Raw genomic sequence first — 16,357 nt, 5'->3', positions numbered from 1 at the left:
TGGCAGGGACCCATCCCGCAACCTCATGGTTCCTAGTCGGATTCGTTAACCACTGCGCCACGGCGGGAACTCCCTCAGTTTTATTTACTGATATTAAAGAAGAGATTCAAAGCCATCATTTTTTTTTTAGAATTTTCATGATAACCTAGAGAAACAATATGTTCTTTAAAATAGCAGAACTCAGAGAGATATAACTGCTAAGGATTTCAGAACTTTATGAGTATTTTTGTGTAAAATAAGTTAAAACTATTTTTAAATTCCAAAACTATTGAGGACTGGTATTATTAAATCATTTGTTCTTTAATTCAAGTGATACAGGATTTCTGCTCCAAGACTCTTATTTACAAATGGTGCAGCAACCCTGGGAGGACCATTTATCCTTTGATTTTTTTTGTTGGTATGCATCCAGGAAGAATATTGGATTCTATAAGCTGTGAACTACTGCTTTCTGCTAATGAGCAGAGATAACTTACTTCTGTTTATATATGATGGACTTTACAGGTACTGACTGTAAGAGTTCGTTAGTCATTTGGACTAATTAAGGATGACTTCTTAAAATGTTACTAAATAAAAGAGTTCATCTAGATGAAGCTTGGAAGCTTTTATTCACACCATTTACAGTTTTCAGTCTTCAGCTGCTGTGGGAATACTAAACCTAACAGTTCCAGAGCAGAAAAAAATATCCTACAAATCATTTTCCTGCCAAGTTGTTAGATCATTGTTACTACTGAATTCTTCCTCGATGGGAATTACAAAGTTATCAAGTATCAGTAGCTAGCTTTCATTTTATTTGTCCTAAAGTAACTTTCATGGAGTTCGCATCGTGGCAAGTGGCAACGAGTCCGACTAGAAACCATGAGGTTGCGGGTTCAATCTGTGGGTAGAGGATCCGGCATTGCCATGGCTGTGGTGTAGACCCGCAGCTGTAGCTCCGATTGGACCCCTAGCCTGGAAATCTCCATTTGCCACAGGTGTGGCCCTAAAAAAGGAATAAATAAATAAATAATATAATAACTTTGATGTCTTTCAATATGAATGAGTTTTAAATAAATATTTAGACTCCGGTATGATATGTAGATGACTTTGTAAGTACCACAAACTTGTAAGGGGAAAATGCTCTTTTCATTTATATGCTTAGTACTTGTCCTTGTAAGTTCTTAAAGGGTAGGCTGAATGACTTTTGAGGGTTTGTCACTTGTGTCCCATTGTGGATTAAGTGTCGAATCAATCTCTGGCCTCTTTGATGCAATCTGGGTATTGTATTCCTTCTTGCCATGCAAACTGTATCCTTTGGCGGCATGCCCTTAGCTATGTCAAGAATTTTATAGTTCCTAGGTTATGGTTCTGATGTGCATGCAAACTCTTGCATCAGTTTGAAGCTATTTCACGAATTTTTCCCCACACCCGGTAATAGAGGTAGTAGATTTAAAAATGTTTTAGTGTTTGACTCTATGTTCTTTTCCAGTTTTCATCATAAAGAAGCCTTACAGTCCTCTCTTGGAGATTTTTTTTTCGGCGTATTTTCTTTTTTATGTTTTGGCTGACATAATTTACCTATTTTGATTATTTAATCAGAAAATATTGATAAGATGTAAAAGTCATTCAAAATCCTACTATATACTTTGAAATTCTGTAAAATAAGATCTAAATGATACTATATACATCAGTCACCTTCCTCAAAGATAATTACTGTCAATTTGATGGATGTCCCTCTTGAATTTTTCATTAATGTTATATAAATAAATACAATATTCATATTTATAATACAACATATTTATATGCAATTTAACTTATATATAGCTATCTATATTATGTTTGTACGTATACATACACCCACCGCTATATATGTATATACACACACATCATAAAATGAAATTGTGGCATACATATATCTTTGGAAATTATTGGTTTCTGCTTTAGGGTATATACTGAACATCATTATGGTTCAATGCATATACATTTATCTTATTTTTTTTTTGTCTTTTGTTGTTGTTGTTGTTGTTGTTGTTGCTATTTCTTGGGCCGCTCCCGCGGCATATGGAGGTTCCCAGACTAGGGGTTGAATCGGAGCTGTAGCCACCGGCCTATGCCAGAGCCACAGCAACGCGGGATCCGAGCCGCGTCTGCAACCTACACCACAGCTCAGGGCAACGCCGGATCGTCAACCCACTGAGCAAGGGCGGGGACCGAACCCGCAACCTCATGGTTCCTAGTCGGATTCGTTAACCACTGCGCCACGACGGGAACTCCACATTTATCTTATTCTTTTAAAATTATTGTACAGAGTTCCATTGTATTTGTATATTATTTATTATTCAACCAGCCCTTTCTTGACACATTTTTTATTGAGGAATAGTTGATTTATAGTGTTGTGTTAATTTCTGCTGTAGAGTTATATATATGTATATTTTTTAAGTATTCTTTCTCATTATGGTTTATCATAAGATATTGAATATAGTTCCCTGTGCTCTACAGTAGGACTTTGTTTTTTATCCATTCTATATATAATAGCTTACATCTACTCACCCCAACCTCCCACTCCATCCCTCCCCAATCCCCTCCTTCTTGACACAAGTCTGTTCTTTATTGATACATTCTTATGTCTCTTTTTTCCTCTTCAGTGTTGCAAGAAATATATTTGTACATATATTTTAAAGCACTAATGCTATTATATCTGTAAGATATATTCTCAGAAGCAAATTGCTAGATTAAAAGGATATAGGTATTTTAGTTTTAATAAATATTTATTAATTGATGTTCATGAATATTTTATACAGGTGGCATTATACTATGCTATTAATGTTTTTGTAATTCATATAGGAAAACTTTTCTTTGAAAATCATTACTTAACCAAATTTGTTAAGGGGTGTTGTTATATGTATCTGTATGAAAATATGTGTATTCATGCAAAAATTTTATTATATCTACCTTAAAACAAATTCATTTGTCAGTAATAAAGAGATGGATCCTTGAGACTGGACAGACACAGTCTTTAGTGATGTAGTAACTGAATATTTTAGTTACGTAGCCATAAAATCCCTAGACAGGAAAAACCCTAGTAATAGTTTGATGTCACCAGGCCTCACCAATACCCTGAAGACACTATTTCATTTTTTAAATAACCGTCTTTGTAGATTTTGTTTATATCTGCTTATTCACAGAGAACAGAAGAAAGAGCCTGTCTGTAGGTTTGAAGTTCAGATTGCTTATCCCTTGATCATTTGCCCTTAGAGGCAAAGCTCTTTCTAGTCCAAATCATCCAAAAACTTGGCTCAGTCTTTCATATTACACATTCTATGATTTCACAGAATGCCGTGAAAACTGGTTACTTTCTGTGAAAGAAAAAAAACCTCACACAACTCTTTATAACATTTGGTATGGTACCAGGGGAGATTTCCAGGGCTAAACTCGTATGAGACTATTAGTAGAGAAGTCTGTGCAGGTTCATACCCTCCCTTATCTTAAGCATTCTCTTACTCCAGAAGGGAATTAATGTAGAATGTAAATAGTATGTTTCAAGATTAGATAGCAGAAATACAACTAGAATTATTTTTATAATATTGCATAATAGCTATGATTTAAAAGGAAACAGTCTGGCAATGATGTCCTGCCATATAGCATAGGGAAGTATATCCAATCACTTGTGATGGAGGAAAATGTGAGAAAAAGAATTTGTGTGTGTGTGTGTGTGTGTGTGTGTATGACTGGGTTACTTTGCTGTCCAGCAGAAATTGACAAACACAGTAAATCAACTATAATAAAATAATAAAAATAAAAGGAAACAGTCTGAAAGAATGATGGTAGAATGTTTTGTTAAAAGATAAAGATTTTTAATAATTCCTTTTCTTGGTATTGGTGATAGAGATTTATGGGTGTTAGAGGAATCATTTGATTTGATAATTTTGGGTAAATTTTATTGTGTGTGAGTATATATGCACATAAGAATGCAAGTGTGTGCTACATTTTATCTATGTGTATATACCATATTTGTTTCATTCTTCTTTCACAATGAGAAATATATTTATACATACTTTATGAGAAATACTGACAGAATAGATGAAAGAGCAGACAAAAAAAAAAAAAGCAGCAGAAGAAGAGAAGAGGCAGTCTGAGCCAGGGAAGGGATTTATGTATAATACTAAAAAAGTAGGGATATATTTAAAGGCACAGATTTTCGTATTTTCTCTCTCTCTTTTTTTAAACAGGTTAAGAAATTGAGATTTGTTTTTTGAATCTCCACAATTTGTAAAAATTGATATACTTTGTTTTTCCTTATTTAAAAACTTATTTATTTAAAAATTTTATTGGAGTGTAGTTGACTTACAATGTTGTATTAGTTTCAGATTTTTATTTATTTATTTATTTTTTGTCTTTTTGCCTTTTCTAGGGCTGCTCCCGCAGCATATGGAGGTTCCCAGGCTAGGGGTCTAATCAGAGCTGTAGCCACCAGCCTTCGCCAGAGCCACAGCAATGCGGGATCCAAAACGCATCTTCAGCCTACTCTAGCTGTAGCCACCAGCCTTCGCCAGAGCCACAGCAATGCGGGATCCAAAACACATCTTCAACCTACACCACAGCTCACGGCAACGCCAGATCCTTAACCCACTGAGGAAGGCCAGGGATTGAACCCTCAACCTCATGGTTCCTAGTTGGATTCATTAACCACTGTTCCATGACTGGAACTCCTAGTTTCAGGTTTATAGGAAAGTGATTCAGATATGTGTGTGTTCTTTTTTCCCCATATAGGTTATTACAAAGTGTTCAGTAGATTTCTCTGTGCCATACAGTAGGTCCTTGTTAATTATCTATTTTATACAATAATGTGTGCATTCCCATCCTCCCAATTCCTCCCTCCCCATCCCCAGTTTCCCTTATGGTTACCTTAAGATTAGTTTTGAACTCTGTGAGTTCGTTTCTGTTTTATAAATGTTATTTTGTATCATTTTTATTAGAGTCCACATTTAAGTAATATCATATGATATTTATCTTTCTCTGACTTATTTCACTCATTGTGATAATCTCTAAGTCCATCCATGTTGCTGCAAATGGCATTATTTCATTCATTTTTATGGCTAAGTAATACTACTTTATTCCTAATATTCCCTTGTGTATATGTATCCCGTCTTTATCTATTTATCTGTCGGTGGACATTTAGGTTGTTTCCATGTCTTGACTATTGTAAATAGTGCTTCTGTGAACATAGAGGTGCATGTATATTTTCAAATTATAGTTTTCTTTGGATATTTGCCCAAGAGTAGGATTGCTAGATCATACGGTAGTTCTGTTTTTAGTTTTTTTAAATTCACAGCCTCTTAATTAGCAATTACCAGCTATGTTTCATTTGTATTTCACGTCATAGGTATTGACATGAGGTCATACCAAAGCATATGTTGAAAACAAATGTACATTTAATCTGTTACTGTGCTGACTGCCAAATATTCCATCAGAGTGAGATTTCTTTGTTTTTCAGAATCTGCCCTTGAAGAAGATTCCGTGCAAAGCCAGTGCACCCTCAGGCTCCTTTTTTGCCAGAGACAATACAGCAAATTTCTTATCCTGGTGCCGAGACTTAGGGGTAGACGAAACATGTCTGTTTGAATCAGAAGGTTTGGGTATGTATTTCCTTCAGAATTTTAGTGGATATAATATGAAAATTATTGCTTGTCAGGATAACTTTCAAAACTAACTTTTTGTGTGATGTCATTTCCCAGTTTGTTAACTTGAAAAAAATTATAGTTTGTTGTAAAGCTGCAGGTTTGTTGTAAACTTGAGTCTTTGAAGGAAGAAAATTGTACCCTCTTACACTTGGTCACCTTGTGCATAAAATAATAGGAACATATTTGCACAATTCCTCCAAAAAATAAGTATATATAATGCAAAATTGGAGGGCTATTTGGAAAATGTAGTGTTAAATTTCACCTCCATGCTCTTACCTGGACTAGGAAGACAGCTATGTATACTCCAGCCATCCATCAAGAGAACTGTCTTTTCACCTCTACAAAAGTATGAAAACTCCCTCTCCCATAAGCTCTGGGAAACTTATTTGTACTTCAATTTGTTGAAACTTATTTTGTACTTCAGATCATTTTTAGTTAATAAAACTTATTTTTTAGCTAGCAAAAAATCAGGCCAGCAAGCAAGATATTATGATAATTGAAGATGATGAAATAAAAGACAGACACTGCCTGAAACTACCTAGATAATTATGGGGAGAGGCATTGTTTTGTTTTATGATTGAATTTTGGCAAATCCATTTCCAGACCACAGAGTCTGGCTTTGTATTTCCTTGAGAGGAAACATACATTGGATCATTCAGTGGTTTGACATTACTTGATATCCTTAAATGTTCAAACCTTCTATATAAGGTCTACCCTAGTATAACTCTACTATGGAACATATTGGAATTAAAGGCCGATTCTAATAAAGAGGAACTAAGTCAAGAAAGGAGATCTTTATGAGGGGGGCGGAAATCTCTGGTTCTTTTCCTGAGGCTTTAAAAAAAAATCAATTCACAAAATCACATAATACCAAATATTAACATCAAAGTAAGCTGCACATCCTTCAGAGAGAACAAGTATACAAATTGCCTTCTGAACAATGAGAATACACTTTGCCCCTTGGCTTCACAAAACAGTATTCCCCTGATGAACCTAGGAAACTGATGATAGCAGCTAAAGTCTTACACATTTTATGTGCTCAAGTAAATTTGTATCTGTACTAAGAGGAGTTGATGTGATAGGGAAAAGCCTGTCATCAAATTTCTGAGAATTCTCTCAGCAAAGAAGAGAATAACATGAACTTAGACTAGAACATTTTATATTTCAAAGAGGAAAAAAACCAGAATAATTGCATGCTGTATCAACAGTGTGCTCCTTAAATACTCATTGTATAAATGGGTTTTGAGTGTTCTTGCCTTTTTCTCACATCAAAGTATGAAAAACTCGATGGGAGATAATATATGTATATAATTCTTTTTCAGTCCAGTGGTAATTTTACAAATAGACTTTAACTTTCTGGTTTATAGGCGGCTGTGTAAATGGAGGATTATAGGAAGGGAGTGTGGAGAAATTATTTGTGAAAAAAAAAAAAAAACCCTTGAAAGAACTAGTAAATGTCTATACACACATTTGTATGTATAAATTTTAAAATATCACATCTTAGTCACACAAGAAATACACTCTTCTGGTATGAACAAATAATATCATGATTTAAAATTGTGGAGTGCCCCTGAATTGCTAAAGAACTGTCAGATGGGGAAACTGCTTTATTGTTTGTTAATTTGTTCATTGCACAAATTTCCATCATAAAAGCATTTTTCAGTGACTGCTATCAGCCAAGTGGATTACTAGAAGTTATGAATAAAAATATGATCTTATCTCAATTTTCTTACTATCCATGAGTTCTTTTGTTAACTGAAGTAATAAAAGTTTCAGTTGGACTCTAAGAAGCTTGGATGGCTTTTTAAAATCTCATTCAGGCAACAAGTAATACATTTTATCTTAAAACAGTAAAGCTTAAAGCAAATTATATAATAATGGAGCACATAAAATTATGTCAAGGAATTCCCTGGTGGTGCAGCAGGTTAAGGAATCAGTGTTGTCACTGCCATGGCTTGGGTCTCTGCTGTGGCATGGGTTTAATACCTGGCCCAAGAACTTCCGAATGCCATGGGCACAGCCAAAAAAATTTATGTAAGGAAGAATTTTTAGAAGATCAAGTTCTTCATCCTGTTTGAAAAAAATCTGACTTATACAGATGAAAGTGCGTGATAATTTGTATATAATAACTGTAGTATTTTGTTAAAATATTTTTGATTTTCATTATCTTCTACAGGGTAACTTAAATTATACCTTGTAATTAAAATATATGTATATAGCCAAGAAAGGTTAATAAGACCAAATTTTCAAGGCTATAAAAATTTAAAATTTTTAATTTTTAATCCTCTCAGTGCCAAACTAAATCAAGTAGGATTTCTGGATTTCTGCTCAATGAAAAGATAAATTTGAAATTTCTACTGCTCAGAATAGGCCATGAGGTGATATATAATAGGTCCTGTGGAGAAGGAAGAAAGGAGCCAATACTATAACGTTGACTTTAGGATTATTCAGAGAAGGGAAACAGCTGTGCCCATAGATGTCAATGATAATCAAGAAGGACAATGAGTAATTCCTTTTCCCCAAGGGGACCCTGTTCCCTTTGGATTTTACTTATTATTCACTGTGGGCGAGGAAGTGATTGAGCCTCTCCTGATGGCCTTGGATTCTGCACTTGCAGAATTGACTTTCTTGCAACAATAACACTGTGTACTCTGCTTGATGTCTTTTCACACTTCACTTTTGAAAGGGAATTTAGGGCAAGGGTTTTTTCTTTTTTTCCTACCTCAAGATTTCATTTCAGTAGCACACAAGATGAAGAGCATCCTTTGTGTCCTAGTGTTTTGAACAGCAAATAAAATGAAAAGATGCCCTGATGAAGGGGAAAAATCTGTTTGAATGAATGATAAGGTAGATCACTGTACTGAGTGTGTATCAAGAGGCTTCTGTCTTTAGCTGTTCAAAGGTCTTTGCCTGCATAAAGCGTTCTTATCTTTGTGGCAACTGATACGTTCCCCTCTGTTGTAGTGCTTTTTTGTACAATTATTTGTGAGAGGATCTTGAGTCACAACTCACTCAATCTGTTCTCTTTCCACAACAGCTAATGACAAGAAATCTCAGTGGGTGGGGAAGGTATGCCAGGGGTGAACAGGGGAGTATGGATAGCAGCTTATTCCATATACTTCTCTTGTGCTTGTCATTTTGATTCTTGGCAGATAACTTTCTTTGCCTCATGATGCAATCACATGCAGAGCATAACCTGCTCTTTGTTCTTAAGAGGGGATTTTCCCTCTGTCAAATGTCAGTTCTTGGGTCATAAGGTCACAGATATCTCAAATACTCTTTCAGAAATAAGCCAATGGAAAAATGGATAAATGTCATGAACAGCCTATTCATAAAAGACTTAAAAAAGTCAAAAAAGATATAAAGATGTTTGACACCTTAGTAATAAGATAAATGCAAATAAAAATTATGAAAAAGTAGCAAAGAGTAAGAATTGTATAGTTAGTGTTAAGTATGGAGGAAAGCAGGATCTTTTATGCATTGTTGAAAAAATATGAAATCGGTATGCCTTCTTTGGAGGACACTTGGACATTATATATCAATGTTCAGAAAGGCTCATATCATTTTATCAAGTTGTTCTACTTCTAGAAATTCATTTTAAGGAAGTAAGTAGAGCTAGGCAGTAGAATGGCCATTGAAACATTTTTTTTCTGCACCATGGGTATGTGGAAGTTCTCAGGCCAGGGATTAAACCCATCCCACAGCTGTAACCAGAGCCACAGGAATGACAATGCCAGATCCTTAACATGCTGAGCCATGAGGGAATTCTGGAAATATTTTTTATTTATTTTTTTATGGCTGCACCCATGGCAAATGGAAGTTCCCAGGTCTGGGATTGAGTCCAAGCCACAGCTGTGACCTATGCCATAGCCATAGCAACACCAAATATTTTAACCCACTGCACTGGCCGGGGATTGAATCCATACCTCCACAGTGACCTGAGTCATTGCAGTCAGATTCTTAACTCACTGTGCACAATGGGAAATCCCTGAAACATTTTTTATGAGTAAAAAAAAAATGGAAACGAACTGAATCAATGACATTTGGTGGTAGCTTAAACAAACTGTAGTCATCCCTAGATTCCAGCCAAATATGTCATAATATTTTTGAGACTATTCAAGAATATAGGATAATTATGATATAATATGGACATGAGGTCAAGCATGGTAAATATCAATAAAATATTATATTCAGAATTTGAAAGTAAGATAAATAGTAATTGTGCTATAAATGACATCATTTGCTTCTTTAATTATTCATTAACAGACCTTTGTAGACAGGTATGGCATGTAATCTGAAATGTAAACAATTTTATTTATATTAAGATACAGTTTGAGACAAGTTTCCTAGAGATTTATTGACATTAGTTTCAAGTGATTATAGAGTTTCATATTGCTGTAGGAAGAGATGATGTAAATTCTGGTGTGCTCCATGGAGCATACTTTAACCTTAGGATTCTACCTATAACGCTCACCCATAGTTCCGCTATTCTGACCATGCTGACATAAGAAGTTAGAGACTGGAGGAGGTTTTCTTTATCGCATCTCTGATTTATTAAGATTATTAATTGATTTTATGGGATTTCTTAAAAATATTTAGGATTTCATAAAATTATTTCATAAAAATAACATGGGACTTCATAAAAATAATATGGGACTTCATAAAATATTTTATGGGATTTCTTAAAAATATTTAGATGGACATGAACATTTTATTGAATTAAAAATTATGTAGCTTATCAGTCTAAAAACAAAATATTCCCCCAATATTTTTTTAAAAGAACTTTTAATTGTGGAGTAAAGAAAACAATGTTTAGAATGTTCTAGATGTGAAACACAGGCTATATTAATCAGTAATCTTCTAATAGTAAATGTAATAGATTTTCAAAGACTTAATACTTTAACCACCTTTCTTGAAATAATGCTGAATGACTCATTTTTATTTTTTAAATTAGTACCAGAAATTTATGACTTCTTGTCAATCTTAAAACATTTCAGGAGATCCCGTCATGGCACAGTAAAAATGGATCCGACTAGTAACCATAAGGTTGCAGTCCTTGCTCAGTGAGTTAAGGATCTGGCATTGCCGTGACCCGTGGTGAATGTCGAAGATGCAGCTCAGGTCCTGTGTTGCTGTGGCTGTGGCTGTGGTGTAGGCCGGCAGCTATAGCTCTGATTCAACCCCTAGCCTGGGAACTCAATATGCTGCAGGTACAGCCCTAAAAGCAAAAAAAAAAAAAAAAAGTTTTAACTTATGGGTCTGAAATTCATGCTCCTATATGAATTTTTTCTAAGATATCTTACGTAGAAACTGTTTCCTTAAATTAGTGAAATTCTTGCATGGAGGATTTTTTATTTGTAATTTACTTTAGCATACTGGTTTAGAAATTAGGTTAATTTTTTCCCCAGAGCATTGTTTAGTTTGCTTTATTTATGTACATTCTGGTTAGCTGGGAGATGGAAAAAGGATGGGGGAGGGATTACTTGAAAAATGCACATTTTTTTGCTTGCTGTAATTGTTTCAATATCATTATGTTATTGGATGATTATAGGATTTGGAGGCCAGTGACTATTCTTCATCTATTTCTCTGAGAAAGAATCTACTCAGCAAGAAAAGGGTTTGCTCTCTGCTGTGCTAGCATGTAAATGTGTGTGATTTGTTTTTTATTTTTAATTTCTGTGTTTGTGTTTGTTGTGTGGCACTGTCTTCTTTTGATGCATGATTCTGAAGAGTCCTATTGAACATTGATCAAGCACTGACCTACATACAGTATTGGTTTGATGTTGTGGCACAAAAGTGAAAAGGATTGAGAATGGATTTTTAAACATTAACATTTTCCATTTATACCTGTTGCATCAGAAGAAGAACCTATGCCTGCCTTCCAGTGTCTGATAAATCATCTCTTGTGGTTGTTGTTTTTGTCTGTACTGAGAACTCTAAGAGTATTTCTGTAGAAAAAAGGTATCTTATTTTTATAATATTAATGTAGCATTATAATTTCAAGACAGCTCTGGGTTATTTATATTCACTTTATTTCTTTTCCAGGAACAATTTATTTTAGATTTTGGGCTTTTTAACACCTGTTCATATAGAGTACTTTATTAGCATCTCAATTCACTCTTTGCTTTTGAGCTCAGAAACTCTTTCTAAATTTAGCCGTTTGCCCCTGTGTCAGAAAAACATATGTTAAGAGAGAACAGTATGGAATCTGATTGAGAGAACTGAATATCTCTCAGGAATGATAGATATATCAAGATTTGACAGGGTCAGGGTCGAATTAGGAAAATGGACAACCTAGTTTTTCCAGGATCAAATTTTCACTGTGCAACAATAATTCATTCAATAATATATTCAATAATAATAGCTATATGCTCGATAACAATAGCCAAACAGTGCACATATGCTGCAATATCTTATCTCCCAACAACTCATTTTATAAATGACAATGCTCAGTTAGGACCAAGAAAATTAATTAACTTGCCCGATATTAGACAGCTTTTCAATGACCCAGCCAGGATTTGAATTCAGCTCCATTTACCTCCAAAGATCATGTCCCTGTTTTACAGAAAGTTATGCTTTGTATGAGTTAATGTTAGAAGTTTATATGATGACTTCAAGTAAAAGGAAAAATAAAATACAAAGAAAAACAAAATTGGAAGAGACTCTTGCCTCTTCTTGGTAATCTGAGTGACAGTGACCTAATCCATTAATCTCACCTAAAAGCTGGATGCAGAACCTTTCTTGACCTAGTGGCAAAGGCAGTTAACTACATTTTATTCTCTATATCTTCTATTATTGATGAGATGAGGAATTAATTCTCCTTGTTTATATGAATTATGGGGATGTTGTACCCTATTTCATATGGAAATAGTGATTCTAAGAAATTTGGATACACACATACTCAGCATTTATGAGTTTGTGAGCTTTATTCTTGTTTCCTTTTTCTCCTCCCTCAGATCAGTTTTAAGACACCTAAATTGCTGTGCTTTTCCTAAATGCCTCCTACCTTTAAACTCGATGATTTGTGCATGTAACTTACTGCGAGTGACATGATGTAGAGAGTCATCCCCTCACTTTCTCGGGAGGCATCTTTTGAACCTTATAGATCTAACAGATGATAAATGCCCATAATATTCATTAAAGGCTAATTCAATGCAAAATTATATTTCCTCCATTCAGCATCATCATCACCATCATCACTGTTATCCTAAGCATTTCTAGAGCAGGTTCCATATATTAAAGCACATTTGAATATTTTTAACCAAAATAGATATAGAATTATAACTGATATTTATTGTAATAATCATAACATTGATTAGTATAATAATTCCCAAAAATTAATGTATGTATTCATTACCTGGAGAGCTTGTTTAAATGTAAATTTTGCTCAATAAGTTTGGGGTGGGTTCCAATAATTTACATTTTTATCAAGTTCCCAGCTAATGCCAATGCTGTTGGTCTACGGACCACCACAAAACTAGCAAGGGAGTAAAATTTGTTGACTGCTTACCATATACCAAATGCCCTTAACCATAAAACTACCTCTTAAGACAAGTAGGAGGCAGATTTTAGAGATGAGAGATGAGAAAATTTTGTTGCCTAGACTAGAACCCAATTTTTCTGATGTCTTGTTTACTGTATCTTTCTACTATATCACTCTTTCTGAGTATTAGAACCTATTCTCTGCTCTGGGAAGGTGGGCAGCTATTAATTTATGATATTTTCACAATTTAATGTTCAGCCCCAAATATGCTTTTTTCAAATTTTCTTCCTAAATATAAATCTAAAATGCAGTTTCTTTCAAAACCAACATAAATATTATAGCCTCTAATGTATAGAAACCAAATGAATAACAGTTTTCATGTTTTCATTTTTTGTCCATCATTTAAAACAATATATTTAGCCAAACTATATATTCATGGTCTAATGCAGTTTATCCTTGCTGATTCTGTGACATTGAAACTCTATGCCTTGCCTTTAGCGGAAGGTATCATTTTCTATTCCTGGAGCTAGCAGCATTCCATTTGACATTTGATGCCCATGAGATTTTTATAGAATCTAGGTTATAAGATTGAGTCTCTTGCCACATATTTTTGAATAGGGATCTGTGTTACTTTTCCCAGAGGTGCTCCGTCTTATACTTTTCTTTGAAATGGTTTTGGTTATTTGAAAAGAAGTCTTCAATGATAAAACCTTTGGTATAACAATCACCAGTGACTAGGGAGCTTTTTATTTGTTTTAAAGAGAATTTGTTCAGAGGAAAAAAAGCAATAGCCATCCTCTCTTATACACATAATTCAAAGCAAGAGACCATATTAATGTTGCAGTGATAGAGTGAAAAAAAATGTTTCCTACCATAAACTTCAATGTAAGTAGAAATTTCCTTGTATTTTTGAAAAGATGAAACAGTAAAATATCTTTAAAATGAGTAGTGCATGTGACTTAACACAAAAGGCTTTATTTAGTTCAAATGTGGTATACTAAAAGTAGTCTTTCTAATTATCCTGACAAAGACATGCATGCATATATACAATATATATCCAACTTAGGCAACTTGTGGAAAATGGACTCATCTAAATTATTTTATTCCCAGAGATGGAGGAAAATTTATGGTAAGATGTTTGATGTTTCATAAAATGGCATTTCTAATATAATTAGATTATAATATAATTAATACTTAGCCCAAATTCATAATAATGATAGGATATCTGCTTTATATCTATATATGCCAGCCTACTTAGCCTTAAATTTGATTAAATTTAGAATTAACCAATTCTGATACAATATAAATGACCAAGTATTCAAAATATACTCATTATAATAACTGCTTTAAACTATATACATGTATCAATAGTAATTTTTTTTATTCTGAAATTTCTTCCATTGCTTAGTATGGTGAGACATGATAGGTACACAGAAAAAAGAAAACTGCTTATAGGAAAAAAAATGAGTGTATAAATGTTTACTAAGCCAAAAGAAGATAATCTTTAAGCAAATAATAATGATAAAGAAAACTAACCTTGTGCAAGTCTTTCCTATGTGCCAAGCATTGGCTAAGAATAACAATATTTTGTTTAATTCTGACAAAAATATTGCAAGATCCACACCATTATTTTCCCTCAGAAAACTGAGATTCTTTAGAAAAATCTTCCAAAGTAACATAACTAGTAAATCTTAGAGCTCACACTCAGACCCAGAACTTCATGTCTTGAATCTCACGGCCACTATACTCTTTCCATCTATTAACTTGGGAACTTGCTTGAGTGCAAAAACCAAACATAGTCCCCTCTTTGTTAAAATGTAAGTACTGCTTAAAGACTCTGGAATTTAACTTTATAGAATAAGACTGTTTGCTTTTACAATTAAATAAACATTGGCATAATTTAAATTCATGCCTCAAAGAATGCTAGGGAAATTTTTAGGTTTTATTCTGTTTGTTCTTTTTCATAGCCGCTATCATCACCACATAATTGTTATCATCCTTGATATTTTGAGATATAGTATTTACTGATTTATTACTCTGTTCTAGGCCTTGTGCTAAGTTATGCCCCTCTGTAGATTTAACTAATTCATTGCTTACTCGTCATTAAACATGATTTTTTTTGGCCATTATGGGCCAGGCATGATATACCCAATACTGAAAATACCATTAACATGTGAGACAATATTATAGATACATTTTGAAGCAATAAAGCAATTGCTTTATTAAAGATAACATTTCCAAGATAACTGGCAAGTAAAATATCATCTTTCTATTATTTTCCTAAGAAATGATGCTGAATAAGATGTTTACTTCAGCTTAAATTTTTAAAGCTGGTTCTGTTAAGGATATAAAAAAGGAGAACCATGAATTTACTTTTCAGTTTGTCAAATTGATTTTCTAGTGAGTACATGGTAGACTTGATGTTTGAGTGTTGGCATGCAAAAACTATTTTAAATTAATAGCTGAATTGAGGAAGCAAAGAGATACACAATAGCAATGTATCCTACATATCACATTATCTTTCCTATGTTACCCACCTTATTGTTTTTCTTCAGAATTAATTTTATTTTCCATAAAATGTATCTATCTCCAATGATTATGTAGCCCTCAAAATAAGTACAATAAGTTTGTTAAGGAATGGTGATAGTTTGGTCAGTTGTCTTTTCTCGTTGGTGTTGACTGCACATTGGCATGGTTTGGTCAGTTCACCAGTAATTTTCATATTTGACACTATTTCCATCACAAAATGCATGAGATTGTATCCAGATCTCCTGGCGTGGTAGCTACTTGCTTCACACAGCTTTCACTGAAGATGAAGATAGTGGCACGGCCTTAAACTTCTTCCTGTCCTCAGCTTTCATGTATTCCTTTTTCCAGTTTATTATTTTGTACCATGGGAAGGATTTAAAAAAAAAAAAAAGTCCAAATCAGAAGAAATTGATTAGCCAGGATGATTGATTTTCATTTGTTCGCTTTTGTGATGTTTGCTGTTGTTCTCTGTTTGAAATCGATGCCTATGTGATATTACAGTGCATATATTTAATTGCACTGAAGTTGATTTAATATATCAAAAGTTGTATCATTAACCCAGAGTCAACAAATGGTATGTTGAAATTGGAGGTAGTAAATATCTTTATTTTATGTCCCTTTAGTTAGAAGTTTTTAGGTTTTTCCAACTTGGCGTTTATAACAATTCATTAAGGGTCAACTGAAACTA

At 33.9% G+C, this 16,357-nt stretch overlaps 1 protein-coding gene across 5 annotated transcripts in view; it reads left to right on the top strand.

Moving 5' to 3' along the window:
• The window catches only part of GAS2 (growth arrest specific 2), a 167,064-nt gene that overhangs the window by 75,374 nt on the left and 75,333 nt on the right, over positions 1-16,357 (top strand). For all 5 annotated transcript variants that reach the window (XM_047776127.1, XM_047776124.1, XM_047776126.1 and 2 more), the window contains one exon: positions 5,471-5,612. In XM_047776127.1, coding sequence (XP_047632083.1) covers positions 5,471-5,612 — 142 coding nt within the window. The remainder of the gene's footprint in view (positions 1-5,470; positions 5,613-16,357) is intronic.

The sequence above is a fragment of the Phacochoerus africanus genome, chromosome 4 (assembly GCF_016906955.1).
Source record: "Phacochoerus africanus isolate WHEZ1 chromosome 4, ROS_Pafr_v1, whole genome shotgun sequence".
Lineage (NCBI taxonomy): Eukaryota > Metazoa > Chordata > Mammalia > Artiodactyla > Suidae > Phacochoerus > Phacochoerus africanus.
The sequence above is the reverse complement of the archived record's forward strand: the minus strand, read 5'-3'. Positions and strand labels throughout refer to the sequence as shown.